The 22,707-nt window shown below is 49.6% G+C and overlaps 1 protein-coding gene across 1 annotated transcript in view; it reads right to left on the reverse strand.

Annotated features, from left to right (window-relative positions):
• The window catches only part of haus5 (HAUS augmin-like complex, subunit 5), a 70,937-nt gene that overhangs the window by 3,336 nt on the left and 44,894 nt on the right, over window positions 1–22,707 (reverse strand). Inside the window, exons 15-19 of the mRNA XM_059958352.1 lie at window positions 18,673–18,753; window positions 17,879–18,024; window positions 14,400–14,511; window positions 11,241–11,379; window positions 10,573–10,705 (exon numbers count right to left, since the gene is read on the reverse strand). Coding sequence (XP_059814335.1) covers window positions 10,573–10,705; window positions 11,241–11,379; window positions 14,400–14,511; window positions 17,879–18,024; window positions 18,673–18,753 — 611 coding nt within the window. The remainder of the gene's footprint in view (window positions 1–10,572; window positions 10,706–11,240; window positions 11,380–14,399; window positions 14,512–17,878; window positions 18,025–18,672; window positions 18,754–22,707) is intronic.

The following is a 22,707-nucleotide window of genomic DNA, read 5'->3' on the forward strand; positions in this document are numbered from 1 at the left end:
ATCTGACAACCTCTTGCTCACGGCTGCAGGAGGAAGGTGTTTGTGTGTGACGCTCTCTCTCTCTCCCCCCCCCCCTTTGTTTGCTGCTCCCAAAGGGAAGGTGCCTGCATTGTCTCTTCCTTGCTGTTTTTGGAGGGTGCTGCCAGAGTCCTGGGTCTTGGCAAAGTTTAATCAACACGGTTTGTGGATGGGACTCTGTAGTTCATGTTATGATGTGTTCCTGCTCACCTCTTTTACTTGTTGCTATTTTGATCAGGGTGGCCTGCAGACAGCAAGTGAATCAGTGCTAGACTGAACTGGGTGGATACGCATGGACTCTTTCGATGACTTTAGAACAGTACAGGCCCTTTGGCCCGCAATGTTGTACCGACCCTTAAACCCATAGAACCCCCCACCTTAAATTCCTCCATATACCTGTCTAGTAGTCTCTTAAATTTCACTAGTGTGTCTGCCTCCACCACTGACTCAGGCAGTGCATTCCACGCACCAACCACTCTCTGAGTAAAAAACCTTCCTCTAATATCCCCCTTGAACTTTCCTCCCCTTACCTTAAAGCCATGTCCTCCTGTATTGAGCACAGGTACCCTGGGGAAGAGGCGCTGGCTGTCCACTCTATCTATTCCTCTTCATCCTCCTCCTTTCCAGAGAGTAAAGTCCTAGCTCCCTTAGTCTCCGACCATAATGCATACTCTCTAAACCAGACAGCATCCTGGTAAATCTCCTCTGTACTCTTTCCAATGCTTCCACATCCTTCCTATAGTGAGGCGACCAGAGGCGACTTTGTGGTTGTGTTTTGTGCTGTGCTTCTCTTTGTTTTTTTTTCTCAATTTTTTTTGACATTTGCGCAAATTTGTTTTTTCCTTTGCATATGGGTGTCTCTGATGTTTTTCCTTGAATGGGTTCCATGGTCATCTTTGTTTCGTGGCTGCCTTTGGGAAGATTAATCTCAGGTTTGTAAGCTGCGTAAGTACTTCGATTACAAATGTACTTTGAATCAGCACTTGAGACCTCATGCATCAACAAAGACAAATAAAAATAAGGCAGGGATGTGCAGAACGGCCATTGTGTGAGTGGAGTGGGGAGGCTTTGGCTCATCAAGCTTTGGTGAAAACAGGCTTGGGCAAGGTACCTCTCTGGTAAATTTATTTTCATTCATCCATAGTTAGAGCAGAGAGAATGGCTCCAGGGGCTGTGTGAGACATGGGAATCCTGGGAGCTGAATTCGGCTCCGACAGGAAACTGAGGAGATGTCATGGGGGATTTCAATACAAAGCAAGATTGGGAAAGTATGGTTCGTGCTGGACCCAAGAGAGAGAATTTGAACAATACCTACAAGTTGGCTTTTTACTGCAGCTATTCTATATTGACAATGAACAGGAATTGATTAAGGAGCTTAAGGTAAAGGAAACAGTAGGGTTACTGTTCGTAACATGAAAGACCTCACCCTACAATTTGAGAGGGAGAAGCTAAAATCAGATTATCAGTATTACCGTGGAGTAAAGGGAATTACAGAGATATGAGAGAGGAGCTGGCCATAGATAGCAATAGCTGGAGTTTCTGGAAGCAATTTGGAAGATGCAGGATAGATACAACCCAAAGAAGAAATATTCTAATTGCAGGATGACACAACCGTGGCTGGCAAGTTAAAGCCAAAGAGACGGCATATAATACAGCAAAAGTTAGTGGGGAGTTAGAGCACTGGGAAGCTTTTAAAATAATCAATAGAAGGCAACAAAGAAGGAAAAAATAGAACACGGAGGTAAGCTAAACAACGATATTAAAGAGGATACCAAAACTTTCTTCAGATATGTAAAAGAGATGCAAATGTAGATGCTGGAGAGGTAGTAGTTGGGGAGAAGGAAATGGCAGATGAACTGAATAAGTATTTTGCATCAATCTTCACTGTGTAAGACACAGGAAGTTCGACAGTGTCATGGGGCAGAAGTGTGTGAAGTTGCCATTACTCAGCAGAAGGTTCTTGGGAAACTGAAAGGTCTGAAGGTAGATAAATCACCTGGACCAGCTGGTGTACACCCCAGAGTTCTGAACGAGGTGGATGAAGAGATTATGGATTTATAATGATCTTTCAAAACTCAGTTGTTTCTGGTATGGTTCCAGAGGAATAGAAAATTGCAAATGTCACTCCACTCTTCAAGAAGGGAGAGGCAGAAGAAACAAAATTATAGACCAGTTAGTCTAACCTCAAGAGTTTGGCAAGATGTTGGAGTCAATTGTTAATGATGTGGTTAGGGAGTACTTGGAGGCACATGATAAAATAGGCTGTAGTCAGCATGGTTTCCTCAAGGGAAAACCTAGCCTGACAAATCTGTTAGAACTCTTTGAATAACAAGCAGGATAGACAAAAAAGAAATGGTGGATGTTGTGTACTTGGATTTTCAGAAGGCCTTTGATAAGGTACCACACATGAGGCTGCTTAATAAGTTAAGAGCCCAGGGTGTTACAGGAAAGATTCTAGCATGGATAGAGCATTGGTTGATTGTCAGGAGGCAAAGAGTGAGAATAAAGGGAGACTTTCCTGGTTAGCTGGTGAATAGTGGTGTTCCACGGGGGTCTGTGTTGGGACCTCATTGTTTGTACATTATATTTCAATGATTTGGATGATAGAATTGATGGCTTTGTGGCCAAGTTTATGGATGATACAAAGACCGCTGGAGGAGCAAGCAACTTTGAGGCAGTAGAGAGGCTACAGAGGGACAGACAGATTAGGAGAATGGGTAAAGAGATGGCAGATGGAATACAGTGTTGGGAAGTGTGTGGTCATGCATTTTGGAAGAAAAAAAACAAAAGCATAGACTATTTTCTAAATGCAGAGAAATTTCAAAAATCTGAGGTGGAAAGGAACTTGAGAGTCTTTGTGCAGGATTCCCTAAAGGTTCATTTTTATGTTGAGTCAGTGGTGAGGAAGGCAAATGCAAAGTTAGCATTCATTTCAAGAGGACTCACTTGGAGCATTGTGAACAGTTCTGGGGCCCTTATTTAAAACTGGCTGACGTTGAAGAGGTTTCAGAGCAGGCTCATGAGAATGTTCTGGGAATGAAAGGATTATCATTTGGGGAGTGTTTGATGTCTCTGGGCCTTTACTGGAATTTAGAAGAATGAATGGGGAATTTCATTGAAACCTATCTAACGTAGACAGAGTGGATGTGGAGAGGATGTTTCCTAAGGTGGGGGAATCTAGGACCAGAGAGAGTAGAGGGACATCCATTTAGAACTGAGATGAGGAGGAATTTCCCCAGCCAGTGGGTGGGGAATCCATGGAATTCACTGCCACAGGCAACTTTGGAGGCCAGGTTATTGGGTGTTAGTAAGGTAAGGACGACAGGTTCTTGATTAGTCGGGACATGAAAGGTTACAGGGAGAAGGCAGAAGAATGAGGTTAGAGAGAAATGGATGATCCATGTTGAAGTGATGGAGCAGACCAGATGGGCTGAATGGCCTGATTCTGCTCCTATGCCTTCTGATCTAAATTCTCTCACTTCTCTCAACACGGAACTGATTCCACAACCTACAGATTCATTTTCAAGGACTCCTCACGTTCTCAGTATTATTTATTATTACTATTATTCGTTTCTTATTGGATTTACAGTGTCTTCTTTTGCACATTGGTTGTTTATCAGTCTCTGTGTCATTGATTCAGTCTCATTGATTCTATTGCAAATGTGCCCAGGAAAATGAATCTCAGGATAGTATAGGGTATCGGAGGAGACAATGGCACCTAACGGTGACTCCTTTGCTTGCATCTTCGGAAGCAGCTCTATTTCCATCTTTAATACCTCTTTCTGCCCCTTTTAGGTTTCTTTTGAAGACCCTGACCTGGAATTACACACTGACTACAGTTCTTTGCGGGAATGGGACCTGCTCTCGGGGTTTCACTAATGGCTGTTATTCCAGGGCGCAGCCTGGGAGCCTCACTCGCCTTCCGATGTCCGAGATTTCATGACTCTGGAGACAGGTGTGGATCAGAGGTCGGTGTGTCATCGGAGATGGAAGATCTAAGGCTGAGTGCCCAGAGGCTCGAGATCTTTGGGCACAGAGCTGGGAAAAAGCGACGTAATGAACTTTTAACATCGTAAACCAGCAAGTTGTTAGTTATGTCTCCCTTCTCGCTGTGAAACGGAGACACCCCTTTCTCCCTTATAAGGAAGGGAGAGCCTATGGTATGGTATGTCAAGTACCTGTCTGGGGTAACTGCAATTGCCCCCGCTGTTGCTTTGCTCACGCTTGAGTGCTCGGTGGTGGGTGACTACATTTTTTTTGCCGGTGAGGGGAGGGGGGGGGATTGTTGCTTGCTGCTGCTTAAGCGTGGGACAGAGGGGAGCTGGGGGGACAGAGTTCTAAGTTCTAACATTTAACTGGCATTTATTCTTGGGGGCAATACTCTGCTTTACATGGATGGCTGCGAAGAAAAAGCATTTCAGGATGTATCTGGTATACATTTCTCTGACATTAAATGTACCTTTGAAACATATACATGTACAATGTCCTGGGTATGTTACTCAAAATGGCCTCTTTGGTTTGTTACAAGTAGGAATGTTTCTTTGTCGGATAAGTGTTTCTCTAGCGGTTGTTTCACTTTAGAATGGCTGATATGGTAATTGTATTCATTTGTTAATCAATGGGGAATGTCATTATGTCTTGTGTTGCTGGGAACTTGGGGGAGGGGTTTTCGCGGGTTTTTTTGGGAGAGGCCGAGGAAGACACTGAAGAAGGTGGACGTGTGCTGGACTGCTCGTAAGACCACCGGGGTGGTCCCAGGTGCGACGGCCGGATGGGTCGATTGGTTCGTGGATTGAGCTCCAACAAGTGCACGAAACAGACTGAACTTTGATAAGTTGGCGCCTTTTGTTTTTTTTCCTTGTATATATTGTATTGCCTATTATTTTTTTAATTTTAGTAAACTCTTTAAAGTGTATTTCATAACGGTATTTGTTGTGGGTTTGGTACTGTTGGCGGGCGCGAGGCATTAACTCGATTCTCACAGCACCTGTGTGTACGGGAGGTGGGTTGGAGAGTGGCTGGATCTCCTTTTTCCCCTAGACATATACCAGCCTGTTGGGTAAGTGTTACATTTGTGGGGGCTCGTCCGGGATGATCAATGTGAAGAGGCGTTCCGATCTTTGAAAAGGGCACTGACCCAGGCCCCGGTGTTGGCTTTTGCCGATCCCCAGAAGCCATATGTGCTGCACACGGATGCCAGCCGAGAGGGTCTCGGGGCTGTTCTGTACCAGGAGCATGGCAAAGCATTGAGACCGGTAGCCTTTGTCAGCCGAAGCTTGTCGCCATCGGAGAGAAACTATCCCACTCACAAGTTGGAGTTCCTGGCGCTGAAGTGGGCGGTGGTGGACAAGCTAGGCGATTACCTGTACGGAGCCAAGTTTGAGGTGAGAACGGATAACAATCCTCTCACTTATATTTTGACTTCGGCGAAGCTGGATGCCACCGGACATCGGTGGCTGGCGGCCTTGTCGGTATATGATTTCAGCCTGAGGTACCGCCCTGGAAGCAAGAATGTCGATGCGGATGCATTGTCTCGTCGGGAGCCGGGGGAGGAGGAGAGGGACGAGGAGTGGGAGAATGTCCCTGCCCCTGGAGTGAAGGCAATGTGTCAGTTTGCTATCACTGTGAGGGCCGAGGGAAGAGGGAGGCTGGAACGAGCCGTGGACCATTTGGGGGTTTTTGACGACGCCATACCCCTAGTTTACTGTGACCTGACCGCACTGGGGACTAAACAGTTGCCGGAACTGAGTCCGGGGGAAGTGGCAACTGCTCAGCAAAATGACCCGGGCATTGGCACAGTGTGGAGAGCAGTCGAGAAGGGGGATGCGGCGTTGGCTGAGCAGGCGAAACACCCATGCGTGCCTCTGTTGTTGAAGGAGTGGTCTCGGTTGAAGTTAAAGAACAAAATCTTGTACCGGGTAACGACGCCTCCAGACCAACCCCGCTGTTGGCAACTGGTCCTGCCGGAGGAGTATCGCCAGACTGTACTCCAGGCCTTACATGATGATTCTGGACACTTGGGGGTGGAAAAGACATATGGATTGCTCAAAGACCGGTTCTACTGGCCCCGGATGAGGGGGGACGTCGAAGAATACTGTAGGGGATGCCATCGTTGCATCCAGAGGAAGACCCTGCCAGCGTTGGCGGCTCCACTGTCGCACTTGCAGAGTGCGGGACCTCTGGACCTGGTATGTATGGATTTCCTGTCGATTGAGCCTGACACCAGCAACACCGCAAATGTCTTGGTCATCACCGATCATTACACTCGCTATGCTCAGGCATTTCCCACCAAGGATCAGAAGGCGACGACAGTGGCGAAGGTGTTATGGGAGAAGTACTTTGTGCATTACGGCCTTCCCAGGCGAATCCATAGTGATCAGGGGCGGGACTTTGAGAGCCGCCTTATCCAGGAATTACTGACTATGCTTGGGGTTGAGAAATCCAGGACTACCCCTTACCACCCACAGGGAGATCCTCAGCCAGAGAGATTTAACAGGATCCTGTTGGATATGCTCGGGACGCTGGAGATTGGGCAGAAAAGCAGGTGGAGTCGTCATATTAGACAACTGGTTCACTGTTACAATTGTACTCGCAATGACGCTACAGGGTATTCGCCCTATTATCTGATGTTTGGGCGGGAAGCGAGGTTGCCCATTGACGTGTGTTTTGGAGGTGGAGTGGGTGAATTTCCCGGGAAGTCCCATCTAAAGTACGTGTCCGACATGAAGAGGGAGCCCAGTGGGGCAGAAGGGGTATGGAGATCTCAGAGGATTAGGCGCCCCCGGAGCGGTTGACATATGTGGTACCGGGAGAACCGAGTGTGATTTCTACTGCTCTGGGTAGTTATGTCACTGCCTTCTGCACCTGGGTTGGGTTTTGTGTGTTGCAAGAAGCTTTGGGGACCTCTAGTAATGCCATGAGGGCATGACATTTGCTGGTGGGGAGAGAATGTACAATGTCCTGGGTATGTTACTCAAAATGGCCTCTTTGGTTTGTTACAAGTAGGAATGTTTCTTTGTCGGATAAGTGTTTCTCTAGCCAAAGTTTCACTTTAGAATGGCTGATATGGTAATTGTATTCATTTGTTAATCAATGGGGAATGTCATTATGTCTTGTGATGCTGGGAACTTGGGGGAGGGGTTTTCGCGGGTTTTTTTGGGAGAGGCCGAGGAAGACACTGAAGAAGGTGGACGTGTGCTGGACTGCTCGTAAGACCACCGGGGTGGTCCCAGGTGCGACAGCCGGATGGGTCGATTGGTTCGTGGATTGAGCTCCAACGAGTGCACGAAACAGACTGAACTTTGATAAGTTGGCACCTTTTGTTTTTTTTCCTTGTATATATATTGTATTGCCTATTATTTTTTTAATTTTAGTAAACTCTTTAAAGTGTATTTCATAACGGTATTTGTTGTGGGTTTGATACTGTTGGTGGGCGCGAGGCATTAACTCGATTCTCACAGCACCTGTGTGTACGGGAGGTGGGTTGGAGAGTGGCTGGATCTCCTTTTTCCCCGAGACATATACCAGCCTGTTGGGTAAGTGTTACATACAGAACACATTTTAATAAGCTTACTTCAAACTTTTAACTTTAGAAAGGATCCTATCTGGTATTGCAGCTGCTCTACCCGTGACCACAGGAACTTCAGGGAGTAAAGGACCAGCTCAGCACATCACAGAAAACAGTTCCCCTTCCATGGACTGTCTACACTTCTCAGTAAAACAGCCAGCATCATCATAATCCTACCCTGGACATTCCCCCTTCTCCCATCGGGCAGAAGGTACAGAAGATTAATTAGTCTGAGCAAATTGAGATTACTACTACCCTTATACCCTTCCCTATAGGGTATGCACTTAAGGTGAGGGGGTATATTCAAAGGAGATGGGGCAAGCTTGATTTTACACAACAGTGGGGAGTGCCTGGAATGCACTGCCAGGGGGTGGTGGAGGCAGAGAAGACGGAGGCGTTTAAGAAGCTGTTAGACAGGCACATGGGCGTGCAGGGAACGGGCATCGCATCAGCAGCAGTGATTGGTTTAGGCAACATTGTGGGCTGAATCGCCAGTTCCTGTGCTGTCCTCAGAGGGCAGGGCAGAGAGGCAGCAGTGTAATTGTGGGAAATTCAAGGACATAGCTAAAGCCCTCCCCCCCCATTCCCCCATTCCTGTGCTCAGTGTTTTATGTTCCAAGAGAGGTGGGCTGTGAGATGGTACATAGAGTTAAAGATGGCGCTGTAAAGTGTTATGCTAACACACTAGCCATGATCCTGAGAAGCTCAAAAAAAAGTTACACCTCCTTGCTCCTATGAATTGTTCCACATCACACCCTGGGTGTGACAGCTGTGTCCTCACATTCCTCAGGGATTTAAACCCTAGAAGTGTGGTATCGGCCCCCGGAGTCCAGGATTCCCTCCCCCCTCTGTGAAGACCTAAAATTAGATAACGCCAAGGTCATGGTTAATGGGTGTGTGAGGGGAGAGGGAGCTGAGCAGAGTGGGAATGGGATTTGTCTGAGGGGATGGACTATCTCTGAGTATCAGCCGGGAGGGTGGGGGTGGGAACAGAATGGCGATACTTCTCTGCTCCGTGTGCTCCAGTCGAGTGGAGCATTTTGAGCATTTCTGGGGCCCAGATACAAGGAAGGATGTGTTGGTGTTAGAGAGGGTCAATGCTGCACAGAAACAGGCCCGGCAGCCTAACTGGTCCAAGCTGACCACAGCAGAGGAGATTTGGTATGTGTTCAGATTCGTGCAAATTTCTAGATATACCATGGAGAACATTCTGACAGGTCACAACATTGTCTGGTTCGGAGGGACCACTGCACAGAATCGGAAAAAACTGCAAAAAAGATGTAAACTCAGCCAGCTCCATCGTGGGTAAAGTTTAAAGTATGTATACTACATACAACATTGAAATTAGTCTCCTTACAGGCAGCCACAAAACAAAGAAACTCAACATTATATATAAAAAAAAGCAAACACGTAATGTGCAAAAAGAAAAACAAGGCACTAGCCTTCCCATCATCGAGGACAAAATTTGATGCCTCAAAAAGGCAACCCCCATCAGCCAGCAGGTGTAAACAAGTCCAGAGGAGGTTTACAAAAGCGACCCCAGGGATAAGGAGCCTAATGTATGAGGAACATTTGACGTCTCTGGGCTTGTACTAATTGGAGTTCATAAGGATGATGGGGAAAGGATCTCACTAAAACCTACCGGATACCGAAAGGCCTGGATAGAGCGGACACGGAGAGGATGTTTCCAATGGGAACCAGACAGCAGAGCCTCAAAAGGATGTCCCATTAGAATAAAGATGAGGAAGATTTGTTTAGGATGGTGAATCTGTGGAATTCATTAGATGTGGAGGCCAAATCACTGGGGTATTTAAGGCAGAGATTGATGGGCTCTTGATTGATAAGGGGGTTAAGGGTTACAGGGAGAAGACAGAAGAATAGGACAGAGAAAAAAAGAGAATCAGCTGTGTTCGAACAGTAGAGAAGACTCAATGGGTTGAACAGCCTAATACTATGTCTACATCTGGCACAGTGGCCAGACTAGGAGCCAGAGGTTGACGATCCCAGATCCTCAAGTCTGAGGATCCAGGGCCAAGAATTAGAGGCCTGGAGGCAGCGTACCCTGGGGTTGCAGGTCGCTATTGTAATTATATGTGGGAGCTTATCCCTACCTCACTCCCCCCACCCCCAGTTATAACAACGTACACGTGAAAGCTTATCCCCACTTCCCTCTACCCCCCCCCCGTTATAACTACCCATTGTAATTATACGTAGGCGCTTACCCTCTTCCCCCCCCTTCCCTTAAGGAACCATTAAATGCTCCCAATGGTGTATGCCGCTCAAACAGCCTCTGACAACCAAGCCCTGCTCCTGGCCTTCGCGTGTGGCTCAGTTACCAAGCCTGGCAGAACAGAAGGGGCACAGGCGAGTTACTTGCACCTTAAAACCAGCTGCTTCAGGCACAAGGGGCTCGCCAGCTGTGGTTGGCAGCTCATTTTGGAGGAGTAAAACTCTGATCTCAAACCTCCACTGCTTTGCGGCTATACCCACTTACAGAGAAGGCTTCAGAAGTAAACTGAGAGAAAAACCTGAAGCTGGAGTCCCTAAGGTAGTCCTACATTGCACTGCATGCTGACTAACATTGTTTTACATTCATCAGCTGGGTGGAGAGGGGGAGCCTGCTACATGGGCAGCACATGGGAATATTCCCTATATCGTACTGCCCTGCCCTGGGTGGAGAGGGGGAGCCTGCTACATGGGAATATTCTCTATATCGTACTGCCCTGCCCTGGGTGGAGAGGGGGAGCCTGCTACATGGGAATATTCTCTATATCGTACTGCCCTGGCTTACGTATCACGTAGACAGCTAGGAGACAATATTCAACACTGACATGTGCTGTGTACTGTGTAAGACTGTTGGTTCTGTGTTTTGCACCTGAGCCCTGGAGGGACACAGTTTTGTTTGACTGTATTCATGTTGAATGACAATTAAACCTGACCTAATGAAATCCACGTGGCAAAAGTAACAGCTGGAATTTGACACTCACCAATCACTGATCTCCTGGTTCAGGGTGTGGGTGAAGTTGAGAGCCTGCTGGCACTGTTCAAGTATTCTGTGGATGGCTGGGATGGTCTCCCTCACACAGCGCTCGTCCAGTTCCTGCACACGTTCCACCAGGGCTAGGGAGAGGGCACACTAATCAGCATCTCGAGGCAGGGGCAAAGCACGCACCAGTCACTGGGAAACACTTACCCGAACACTTCCCAACCCTGAATTCGGGGCTTTGACAGGGATCAATGTTACCCCAGTTCCTCACCCCTCTGGAAATGAGAGAGTGCCACACTGTGGGATGGGGGGGGGGGGGGGGAAGGAGTGCTGAAGGAGTGGTGGCGAGGGGGGTGAAACACAAGGCATCCAGATCAGATCCATCTCCTGTCAAAATTCACTGGAGGAACTGGGAGGAACTGAAATTCACTGGGAGAGTTGGTGGGAAATAAAGTTAATCTCGATGTCGCAGGGTCAGAGATTCACCCCTTTCCTATCTCCAAAACCAGTGATCACTCATCCCAGCCGTCAGACACCAAATACCACACACCCCTTGCCCCATGTCAGGGCATTGAGTGACAGTAACAGGATTTCACCAGGTGGGGATCACTGGGAATGGCAGGTGAGGGGTACCGCATCCCTCCCTCCTGGCCTGGTGCTGTGACTCACCCTGGGTGTCAGTGACTGACAGGTTTGCCCACCGCTGTTGTACGGCCTCCAGCGCCTCTCTCTGCTGGGCTAGCAGTGTCTGCAGGGTTTCCTTCTCCATCTTCCTCTCGGCTGCCTCATCAATCAGGTGTTCAGGAGCCTGTGGAAGAGGGCAATCCCAGAGAGTCAGTCCAGGCTCTCGACCCCAACGTCCTGCAGCCTGCTTCCAGACAAAATGCTATTTCTTGGCACTCAAAGGTCCTGTTCCCACTCCACCTCCGTGACTGATTCATCCTGCCCTCGAAATCCCCACGAGATGGGCTTCAGTGCCCTGCTCGGGGTGGGGAGTCAGGGACCTCCCCCATGTGTGTTTGAGAGTGAGTCTCTCTGCAGGGAAAGAGGTCCTTTGGCCCAACTTGTCTGCGCTGACCAGGTGACCTGGTCCCATTTGCCTGTGTAACATGGAGGACGTGGAGCACAAGGACTACTAACTTCACCCTGGCAAGTAGGGAGTGCCCCATCACACTCCTGACCTGTAGGTGCAGGCCAGGTAACGTGGTGGATGTGGAGTGCAAGAACTAACTCCACCCAGGCAAGTGAACTGCATCTCATCACACTCCTGATTTACAGTCCCATTTGCCGAGTTTGGCCCAAATCCCTCCAGATCTTTCCTAAGCATGAACCCGTTCAAGAGTCTTTCAAATGCTGTTAATCATTGATCATTTACTTTCTTGTTCCAGAAACCCATTACCTTCTGTGTGGATAAACTTTCCTTTTAAATCTTTCCCCTCTCACCTTAAACCTGTGCCCTCTAGTTTTAGACTCCCCTACCCTGGCGGGAAAGTCAATGACCATCCATCCGCCTTATTCTAGCCCCTCATGGCTTTATGAAAGTCTATTAGCCCCCTTCGCTTCTGGGATCGAAAAGCTTATCATATGGAAAGCATCTGATGGCTCTGGGCCTATACTCACTGGAACTCAGAAGAATAATGGGTACCTCATTGAAACCTATTGAACGTTGAAAGGCCTTGATAGAGTGGGTGTGAAGAGAATGCTTCCTGTGGTGCAGGAGTCTGAGAACAGAGGACACAGCCTCAGAATAGAGCCCCATTTAGAACGGAGGTGCAGGAATTCCTTCAGTTAGAGTGGTGAATCTGTGAAATTCATTGCCACAGGTGGCTATGGAGACCAAGTCATTGGATATATTTAAGGCAGTGGTTGATAGATTCTTAATCAGTCAGGGCATGAAGGGATATGGGGAGATGGCAGGAGGTTGGGACGGAGGGGAAATGGATCAGCCATGATGAAAAGGCAAAGCAGACTCGATGGGCCAAATGGCTCAATTCTGCTCCTATATCTTATGGTCCGGGATACATCTTTGTGAATCTTTCCTGCACCCTTTACAGCTTAATGGCATCCGTCTGGTAACCAGAACAGCACACAAAACTCCAAGAGTGGTCTCGGCAATGCCTTGTCCAGCTGAAACATGACGTCCCAACTCCTGTACTCATTACCCTAAACGATGAAGGCCAGAGTGTGTTCTGCACCACCCTGTCTACCTATTCCATCAGTGTTCCAGTGCAAGGCTTCATCTAATTTCGGCTGCACAGGTCGAAAGGGAGGTTAAGGTGGCATATGGCATGCTTGCCTTTATTAGTTGACGATCTGAGTTCATTCGTCAGTAAGTGACGTTGCAGCTTTATAAAACCCTTGTTAGGTCACATCTGGAGTACTGTATTCAGTTCTGGTTGTCCCATTACAGAAAGGATGTGGAGAGGGTGGGGTTGGACAAACTTGGATTACTTTCTCTGAAACAGTGGAGGCTGTGATGAGACCTGATAAGTTTATAAGATTACGATACTCACAAATTAGAGTATTAGGAAAAGCATAGGTTAAGGCAGTCAGTTTTTTCCCCCCAGGGTCTCAATGTCTAACACCAGAGGGGAGGCACTTAAGGTGAGAGGGGGTAATTTCAAAGGAGAAGTTTATTTAGGTATAGAGAGCTGCGGATGCCTGGAATGTGCTGTCGGGACTGGCAGTGGTGGAGGGAAATATGATAGAGGCGTTCAAGAGGTTCCTAGATGAATATGCATGAAATGGAGAGTCAAAGCGCCTGTCCCTGTGCTGTACTGTTCTACATTCTAACTCCATATCAATACTGGCACGTTAATAATAATCTACATTCTAACTCCATATCAATACTGGCACGTTAATAATAACCACACAGTTCTGGAGCAGAAACTAGCTTCCCCAGCCTCCCCACTCCGTGCACTCTCTCTACACTTCTCACTGCCTCAGTAATGCAGCCAGCATAATCAAAGACACCTCTGCACACTCTTCCCTCTCCCGCCTCCCATCGGCCAAAAGATACAGACGCCTGAGAGCAGGTACCCAACGGGTTCAAAGTCAGCTTCTAACCCACTGTTATAACTCCCGAATGGTCCCCCAGTACGATGAGATGCAACCTTGACCTCACAATCTAACTTGGTGGAGCTTGCATTTTGTGTCTACCTGCACTGCATTCTCTCAGAGACTCTATTTCCGCATATATAGCTTTTCCCATGTATTCCCTCGCCACATTGTTGTACTGCAGTCTGTACGGATGGTGTGCAGAACTAATTGATGGTCCCAAGCCCAGCTGCGAAAGGAGGAGGGTTGGGCATGGGGCCCAGAGCTACAGGAACACCAACAGAAGCTCCAAAATCCTCATCCCTGGAGAGGAAGGATCTTGACCTGGACGACCTGTGAAGTCGTGTGGTGAAACTGGAAGCCACGGGGCAGGTCAACATTCCGTGGGCCCAGGAGCTGGTGAGCCGTTGTTGGCGGCCTATGGTCCAGCAGGGGCGACGGGCTTAAGAAGAAAATGTTACATGTGACATTGGTGTATGTAGCGCAGTAACGTAGTGGTTAGCATAACACTACTACAGTGCCAGCGACTGGGGATCAATTCCCACCACTATCCGTAAAGAGTTGTACATTCTCCCTGTGACCGTGCGGGATTCCTCAAACATTCCCAGGTCAGGCGAGTCAGGCTAGTAAGCTGTGGACATGCTACATTGGTGCTGGAAACATGGTGACACCCGCGGGCTGCACCTTGATGCAAACGATGCATTTCACCGTGTGTTTCAATGCGCGTGCGACAAATAAGACCACTCTTCATCTAATAAAGCTTTTCCGAACCTTGTAGAGGGGGAATGAAAGCAGATCCATGAGGCGCCAGTAAAACGGTGGGTTGTTCATTGAGCTATCCATTCTGTAGATTGACAGGGTGTGCGCGGGAACCCTCTGAGACCTGGAGAAGAAGCAGACACATCAACACAGCGAAGCCGGGGGTGCTGATGGGCGGTACGGGGTGGAGAGGGAGACAGTCAGCAGCTCCCGTCCCATGCAACTGGTAACGAGGGATATTGCTCTTGGCTCAGGAGACTTGTGTGTCCGTCTGTGTGCCTGTCTTCATCTGTGTGTCTATGTCTGTTGGTGTCAGTCTATGTCAGTTTCACCCTTTCAATATTCAATATAGCTGTCAGTTCCAAAAGCTTATGAAAGCTCAGACACCCCATCATGTTAGTGTTGAGGGACAGTTCCTGAATGTAGAACGAGCCAGAATATAAAGTGACCACAGTGACCTATCCTGAACTGTGCAATCAGTGGGAGGGATTGACCTTTAACAACATGCCAGAGGTGGCCAGAGACCACAGTCAGTGTGGATCAGAAATAACATCTCCCCTTCACTAGCAATCAACACTGCCACAACTCAAGGATGCTTGCTTAGCCACCGCTCTACTCTCACTACATCCACGACTGTGTGGCTAGGCACAGCTCAAACACCATCTATAGATTTGCCGATGACGCAGCTATTGTTGGCAGAATTTCAAAAGGTGACGAGATGGATCGGCTAGTTGATTGGAGTCTCAACAGCATCCTTGCCTACAGTGTCAGTAAGACCAAGGAATTGATTGTGGACTTCAGGAAGGGGAAGTCGAGAGAACACACACCAGTCCTCATCGAGGGATCAACAGCGGAAAGGGTGAATAGGTTCAAGTTCCTGGGTGTCAACATCACTGAAGATATATCCCAGGCTCACATATTGATCAATTACAAAGAAGGCAGGGCAACAGCCATATTCCTTTAGGAGTTTGAGGAGAATTGGTATGTCAAAGATACTTGCAAGTTTCTACAGATGTACTGTGGAGAGCATTCTAACCGGTTGCATCACGGTCTGGTTAAGGAGGGGCCACTACACAGGATCAGAAAAAGTTGTAATCACGGGTACCAGCCTCCCCAGAATCCAGGACACCTTTAAAAGGCAATGATCAAAAACGTGGCATCCGTCATTAAGGATTCCTATCACCTCTTCTCATTGCAACCATCAAGAGAAGGTACAAAAGACTGAAGATGCACAACCAATGTTTCAGGGACAGCTTCTTCTCCCTCTGCCATCAGATTTCTGAACGGTCCATGAATCTGTGAACGCTACCTCACTTTTTGTTCTCTTATTTCAGCACTACTGATTTAATTCCGTTTATATATGTACTTCTAATTGCAATCCACAATTTAAAAACTATAACGACAATGTACTGCTGCCACAAAACAAGAGGTTTCACGACATATGCCAGCAATTCAGGTGCACTTCAAGCCTTTCCTGGGCTCACTCTGATATCGTCAATGGCCGCCAATGAACAGCTACGTTATCTCAGAATACTGGAGGAACTCGGGCCAGGCAGCATCATAGAGGGAAATGAACAGTCACTGTTTTGGGCTGACACCCTTCATCGTGACAGGAAGGAGAGACAACAGAGACCCTTTCCCACAGCTCACCCTCCATGATTTACAGCTCATATAGTATGCCTCCCTCCCCTCTCAGCAGCTAGTGTGTGCATCCTAGCATGGGCAAGCTGTGTCTCTAATCAACATCAGCATGTATCTAGTCTCCTCCCCAGTGTAGTGTCAATGGGCCAGAAGCCAGTGATTGGGTTCTGTGTCTGTTTGTATCTGTCTCTCTCACTAACACACAAACACACAGACCCTCACTGGGGGATGGGACATATACACACACACACACACTCACTCACTCACTGGGGCATGTGACACACATACACACACTGACCCTCACTGGGGGCTGGGACACACACACACACACACACACCCTCACTGGGGGATGGAATACACACTCAACTGCCCCTCACTGGGGGATGGGACACACACACACTGCCCCTCACTGGGGGATGGGACACACACACACTGCCCCTCACTGGGGGATGGGACACACACACACACACTGACCCTCACTGGGAGATAGGACACACACACACTGCCCCTCACTGGGGGATGGGACACACATACACACACTGACCCTCACTGGGGGATGGGACACACACACACTGCCCCTCACTGGGGGATGGGACACACACACACTGCCCCTTCACTGGGGCATGTGACACACATACACACACTGACCCTCACTGGGGGATGGGACACACACACACTGCCCCTTCACTGGGGCATGTGACACACATACACACACTGACCCTCACTGGGGGATGGGACACACACACACTGCCCCTTCACTGGGGCATGTGACACACATACACACACTGACCCTCACTGGGGGATGGGACACACACACACTGCCCCTCACTGGGGGATGGGACACACACACACTGACCCTCACTGGGGGATGGGACACACACACACTGCCCCTCACTGGGGGATGGGACACACACACACACTGCCCCTCACTGGGGGATGGGACACACACACACTGCCCCTCACTGGGGGATGGGACACACACACACTGCCCCTCACTGGGGGATGGGACACACACACACTGCCCCTCACTGGGGGATGGGACACACACACACTGCCCCTTCACTGGGGCATGTGACACACATACACACACTGACCCTCACTGGGGGATGGGACACACACACACTGCCCCTCACTGGGGGATGGGACACACACACACTGCCCCTCACTGGGGGATGGGACACACACACACTGACCCTCACTGGGGGATGGGACACACACACACACTGCCCCTCACTGGGGGATGGGACACACACACACACTGCCCCTCACTGGGGGATGGGACACACACACACTGCCCCTCACTGGGGGATGGGACACACACACACTGCCCCTCACTGGGGGATGGGACACACACACACTGCCCCTCACTGGGGGATGGGACACACACACACTGCCCCTCACTGGGGGATGGGATACACACACACGCCCTCACTGGGGGATGGGACACACACACACTGCCCCTCACTGGGGGATGGGACACACACACACTGCCCCTCACTGGGGGATGGGACACACACACACTGCCCCTCACTGGGGGATGGGACACACACACACTGACCCTCACTGGGGGATGGGACACACACACACTGCCCCTCACTGGGGGATGGGATACACACACACGCCCTCACTGGGGGATGGGACACACACACACTGCCCCTCACTGGGGGATGGGACACACACACACTGCCCCTCACTGGGGGATGGGACACACACACACTGCCCCTCACTGGGGGATGGGATACACACACACGCCCTCACTGGAGGTTGGGACCTTGGAGCTGCAAACCAGCTGTGACTGGACTACCTATGCAGTGTGAACTCGAGGTCTCGAGGAGGGGGCAAACACTGACCCGCGAAGGAGCCTGCGGTCCAGGCAGGGCAGGGAGACAGATGAGAAGAGTTTCAGCTCACGGCTGATGGAGTCACGCAGATGCTCGGTCAGTCCACGGACTATATCCTTGTGCTGTTGTAGGTCCTGGTCCCTGAACAAGATGATCTGCAACATGAAAGAGGAGAATGGATCCGCCAGGGTCCCCATGAGATTGACACACCCACGGCATGAACCCAATGACAGCCTTGGCCTAAAGAGGGAGATCCAGAGCCCGGGGAGTTGAAGATACGGCCACCAGCAACAGATCTGTGGAAATGAGGAACTGTCAACTAGCTGGAACTGGGCAGTTTGTGAAGGAGCTTCACTCTGTGTCTGACCCCGGGAGTGTGTGATGGGATGGTGTGGAGGGAGATTCACTCTGTGTCTGACCCCAGGAGTGTGTGATTGGACAGTGTGCAGGGAGCTTCACTCTGTGTCTGACCCCGGGAGTGTGTGATGGGACGGTGTGGAGGGAGCTTCACTCTTTGACTGACCCCGGGAGTGTGTGATGGGATGGTGTAGAGGGAACTTCACATTATCCAACCCCAGGAATCTGTGATGGGGTAGCGTGGAGGGAGCTTCACTCTGTGTCCGACCCCGAGAGTGTGTGGAGGGAGCTTCACAGTGTCTGACCCCTGGACTGTGCTTTGGAACAGAGTGGAGGGAACCTCACTGTTTCTGACCCCAGGAGTATACGGTGGGGTGGGACGGTGTGGAGAGAGCTTCACTTCGTGTCTGAGCCCAGGAGTGTGTGATGGGGTGGTGTGGAGTTACCTCTGCCCGTGTTGACATCAAGTGGGTCTTGGCGGACGAGTTCCCTTTCACCAAAGCCCGTACGAGGTCCTGTTTAACATCCTGAAAGCAGAACAGTTAGAGCCCATCACAGATCGAGAGCAGACCACTTGAGGCATTATCGACTCAAGACTAACTGTGTACCCTGTCCAGCCAAGCTGGGTCCTCAGCATCCTGTCAGTCTTCCCTTTCAAATGCCTGTCTGAAAACACGTACAACCAGGCCCAAAGACAGCTTCTATCGTACTGTTATCAGTCTTGTGAATAGTTCCCTGGATGGATTCCTCACCTCAGCATATGCAGTACTGTGTAAAAATCTTAGGCACATATATACAGTACCTATAAAAAAGTATTCACTGCCCTTGGAATTTTTCATGTTTTATTGTTTTACAACATTTAATCACAGTGGATTTAATTAGGCTTTTGTGACACTGATCAACAGAAAAAGACTATTTCTTGTCAAAATGAAAACAGATCTCTACAAAGTGATCTAAATTAATTAAAAGCATAATACAAAATAACTTAGTAAATACACACCAAAACAGCGCTGGTGCAACTAACTGGCTTTAAGTTAAGTGGAGATGTGTTTTTGGTGACTGTGTGCAGTCAAAGTGTTTCAATTAATTGTAGTAAAACTACACCTGTATCTCGAAGGTCCAACTTCTGGGGAGTTAGTGTCCTGGCGAAAACTACACCATGAAGACAAAAGAGCACTCCAAGCAACTCCGCAAAAAAGGCTAACACGAGGGGGCAAAGTTTTAAGGTGCTTGGAAGTACGTACAGAGGAGATATCAGAGTTAAGTTTTTCACAGAGAGTGGCGGTGCGTGGAATGCACTGCCAGTGGTGATGGTGGAATCAGATACAGTAGCTTATTTTAAGAGCCTCTTACGACAGGTACATGGAGCTTAGAAAAATAGAGGGCTATGTGGTAGGGAAATTCTAGGCAGCTTCTAGAGTAGGTTACATGGTCAGCACAACATTGTGGGCTGAAGGTCCTGTGATGTGCTGTAGATTTCTATTTCTACCAGGCTTAGTTGCTAAGCCACAGGTGAAAGCCAGGAGCTGGACTTAGTCGTCAGAGGCTGTCTGCAATACTCATCACTGGGAGATTCAATGGACAGTGGAAGCCTGGCCCCATTACCATCCCCAGCTATAACAAATTACTAAAGTGAACTACAGTGAACTCATGCCTGGTTACCAGCCTAGCTAGACCCAGACAGATCCTTTACTCTCCAGTTGACGGAAAGTCAGTGAGCCCCAAGAAGGCAAAGAAAATGCTTCAAAGATCATATCAAAATCAATCTAAAGGAAGTCAGCATTACATCTAAAAACTGGGAAGACATAGATCACCTGGAGGAAATCTGTTCAAGAGGGAGCTGTGCTACGTAAGAACAAGCTGTGAAAGGAGACTCTGACACAACTGCTCACTCTTGCCCACGCTGCACCAGAATATGTGGATCCCGGATCGGCCTCTACATCCAACAAACAACCCTTTCGGAGAACATCATACTCGACAAGTGATTGCATCACTTCAACCACTAGCCTAGCAACAACTTCCTAAACTCCAGGACAGGAGTTGTATGTCATTTTGAACGATGACAGGGGACCCGTGTGGGAGAGTTTTTAAAATGGAAACGTCGTTGCACGGGGTGCAGTTCCACACTCTCCACCTTGGAAGTTCGGGTCCAGTGTTACGAGCAGTAGTCACAACCTGGGTCTTCCTTGGTAGCAGTGGACGACCAGGACTTCTTCTGCGTCTCGTCATGTCCCTCCCTCTCTACACAGCTTTGTAGAACCAACTCCCTGGTCGTGGGATCTCTGCCAAAGCTGACTTCACATGCCATGTCCCTATCTCACCAGGGAAGGGACTGGCCTCCTACTACACTCACCTCGCCCGCCTGTTGAAGCTGTGTATCAGGGTGCAGCCGTCGTCACGTGCAAACAGTTACTCAGCCAAAGGTGACTGAGCTGCCCCAGAATTGACATGCAAACCCCTTCACCAGAGGTGCTACCCCTCCCTGGTTGGTGGTGGGTGATAATGACCATCATCACAAACCTGGGCGGAAGGTATGGAGATCCTGAAATGGCCAGTCGTCAAGATCCCCTCTCAGCCTCACCGGTGTAGTCCAAAGGAAAGCTTATGAAGCAATATGTTTGGCACCAGCTCGGCTGCAGGAGCTGCTGGGAGGCTGTTCAATGACGTCCAGCTGCCCTAGGGGCTCCACTCCGGATTTACTCTCACAGCGTTCGTCTCTCCCGAGGCTGCCCACAAGGTAGTGGGGCTAGTTACCCAGAGCTGGGTAAAAGCTGAACTGCACACAGCTCACATAAAGCATAGGTGCTGAAGCTTAACACTGCAAAAGTCTTACCTGACTCTGTGCATATCCAGGGCAAGGCAGGTAGAGATAGTGGGGGTAGGGGAGGAAATAGATTAAGAAATAGTATAAGAATAAAGAAAACTTTGTACGGGGAGCATCCATTCAACAAGTGGCTCCCCTGTTGACATCAGCTGGTAAGAAAGAGGAACTTTGTTCTGAAGGTGAACCCCAGACTTCGTGTGAATTCTTTCTGTCTACACAAGGGAGTCTAAAACTAAAAGGCACAGGTTTGGACAAATTTGGGTTGTTTTCTCTGAAGCAGCAGAAGCTGAGGGGAGATCTGATAGAGGTTTATAAAATTATGGAGGCATAGACAGTCAGAATCTTTTCCCCAGGGTCAAAATGTCTCATTATAGAAACCATGTGTTTATTTTACACAGAGTGTTGGGGCCTGGATTGTGTTGCCAGGTATGGCAGATACGAAAGAGGTGTTTAAGAGGTAATTACACAGGTAAGGAATGGAGGGGATACAGCCCACATGCGGGCAGATTGGTATGCCCCCAGTGACTCTTGCAAATTACCACAGATATATGGCATAGAGTATTCTGACTGGCTGCATCACTGCCTGGTATGGAGGCTCCAATGCGCAGGATCACAAGAGGCTGCAGAGGGTTGTAGGCTCAGCCAACTCTACCACCGACACAACCCTCCCCTCCGCCACGTACACAACCCTCCCCCACTGTCACCGACACGACCCTCCCCCACCGTCACCGACACGACCCTCCCCCACCGTCACCGACACCCCCCCCCCCACCGTCACGGACACGACCCTCCCCTCCGCCACGGACACGACCCTCCCCTCCGCCACGGACACGACCCTCCCCTCCGCCACGGACACGACCCTCCCCTCCGCCACGGACACGACCCTCCCCTCCGCCACGGACACGACCCTCCCCTCCGCCACGTACACGACCCTCCCCCACTGTCACGGACATGACCCCCCCCACCACCGTCACCGACACAACCCACCCTCCATCACAGACATAATCCTCCCCACCATCACGGACACCACCCTCCCCACCATCACGGACACCACCCTCCCCACCATCACGGACACCACCCTCCCCACCATCACGGACACCACCCTCCCCACCATCACGGACACCACCCTCCCCACCATCACGGACACCACCCTCCCCACCATCACGGACACCACCCTCCCCACCATCACGGACACCACCCTCCCCACCATCACGGACACCACCCTCCCCTCCATCACGGACACCACCCTCCCCTCCATCACGGACACCACCCTCCCCTCCATCACGGACACCACCCTCCCCTCCATCACGGACACCACCCTCCCCTCCATCACGGACACAACCCTCCTCCCACGGTCACCAGCACAGCCCTCCCTAACATCACAGACATCTTCAAGAGGTGGTGCCAGAAGAAGGCAGCATCCTTCGTCAAGAACTCTCACCATCTGGGACATGCCCTCTCCTCGTTACTACCATCAGGAGCCTGAAGACCCACATCCAGTGATTCAGGAAAAGCTTCTTCCCCTCCGCTATCAGATTTCTCAGAAGTCCATGAACCTATGAACACTGCCCCAGTATTCCTTCTGTTTTTGTCAATTTATAGTGTGGAAAGTATTAATTCTAAGGGTGGTAGTAGATGGAAGATATCCTGATGGCTG

Source organism: Hypanus sabinus, unplaced genomic scaffold (genome assembly GCF_030144855.1).
Source record: "Hypanus sabinus isolate sHypSab1 unplaced genomic scaffold, sHypSab1.hap1 H_11, whole genome shotgun sequence".
Taxonomy (NCBI): domain Eukaryota; kingdom Metazoa; phylum Chordata; class Chondrichthyes; order Myliobatiformes; family Dasyatidae; genus Hypanus; species Hypanus sabinus.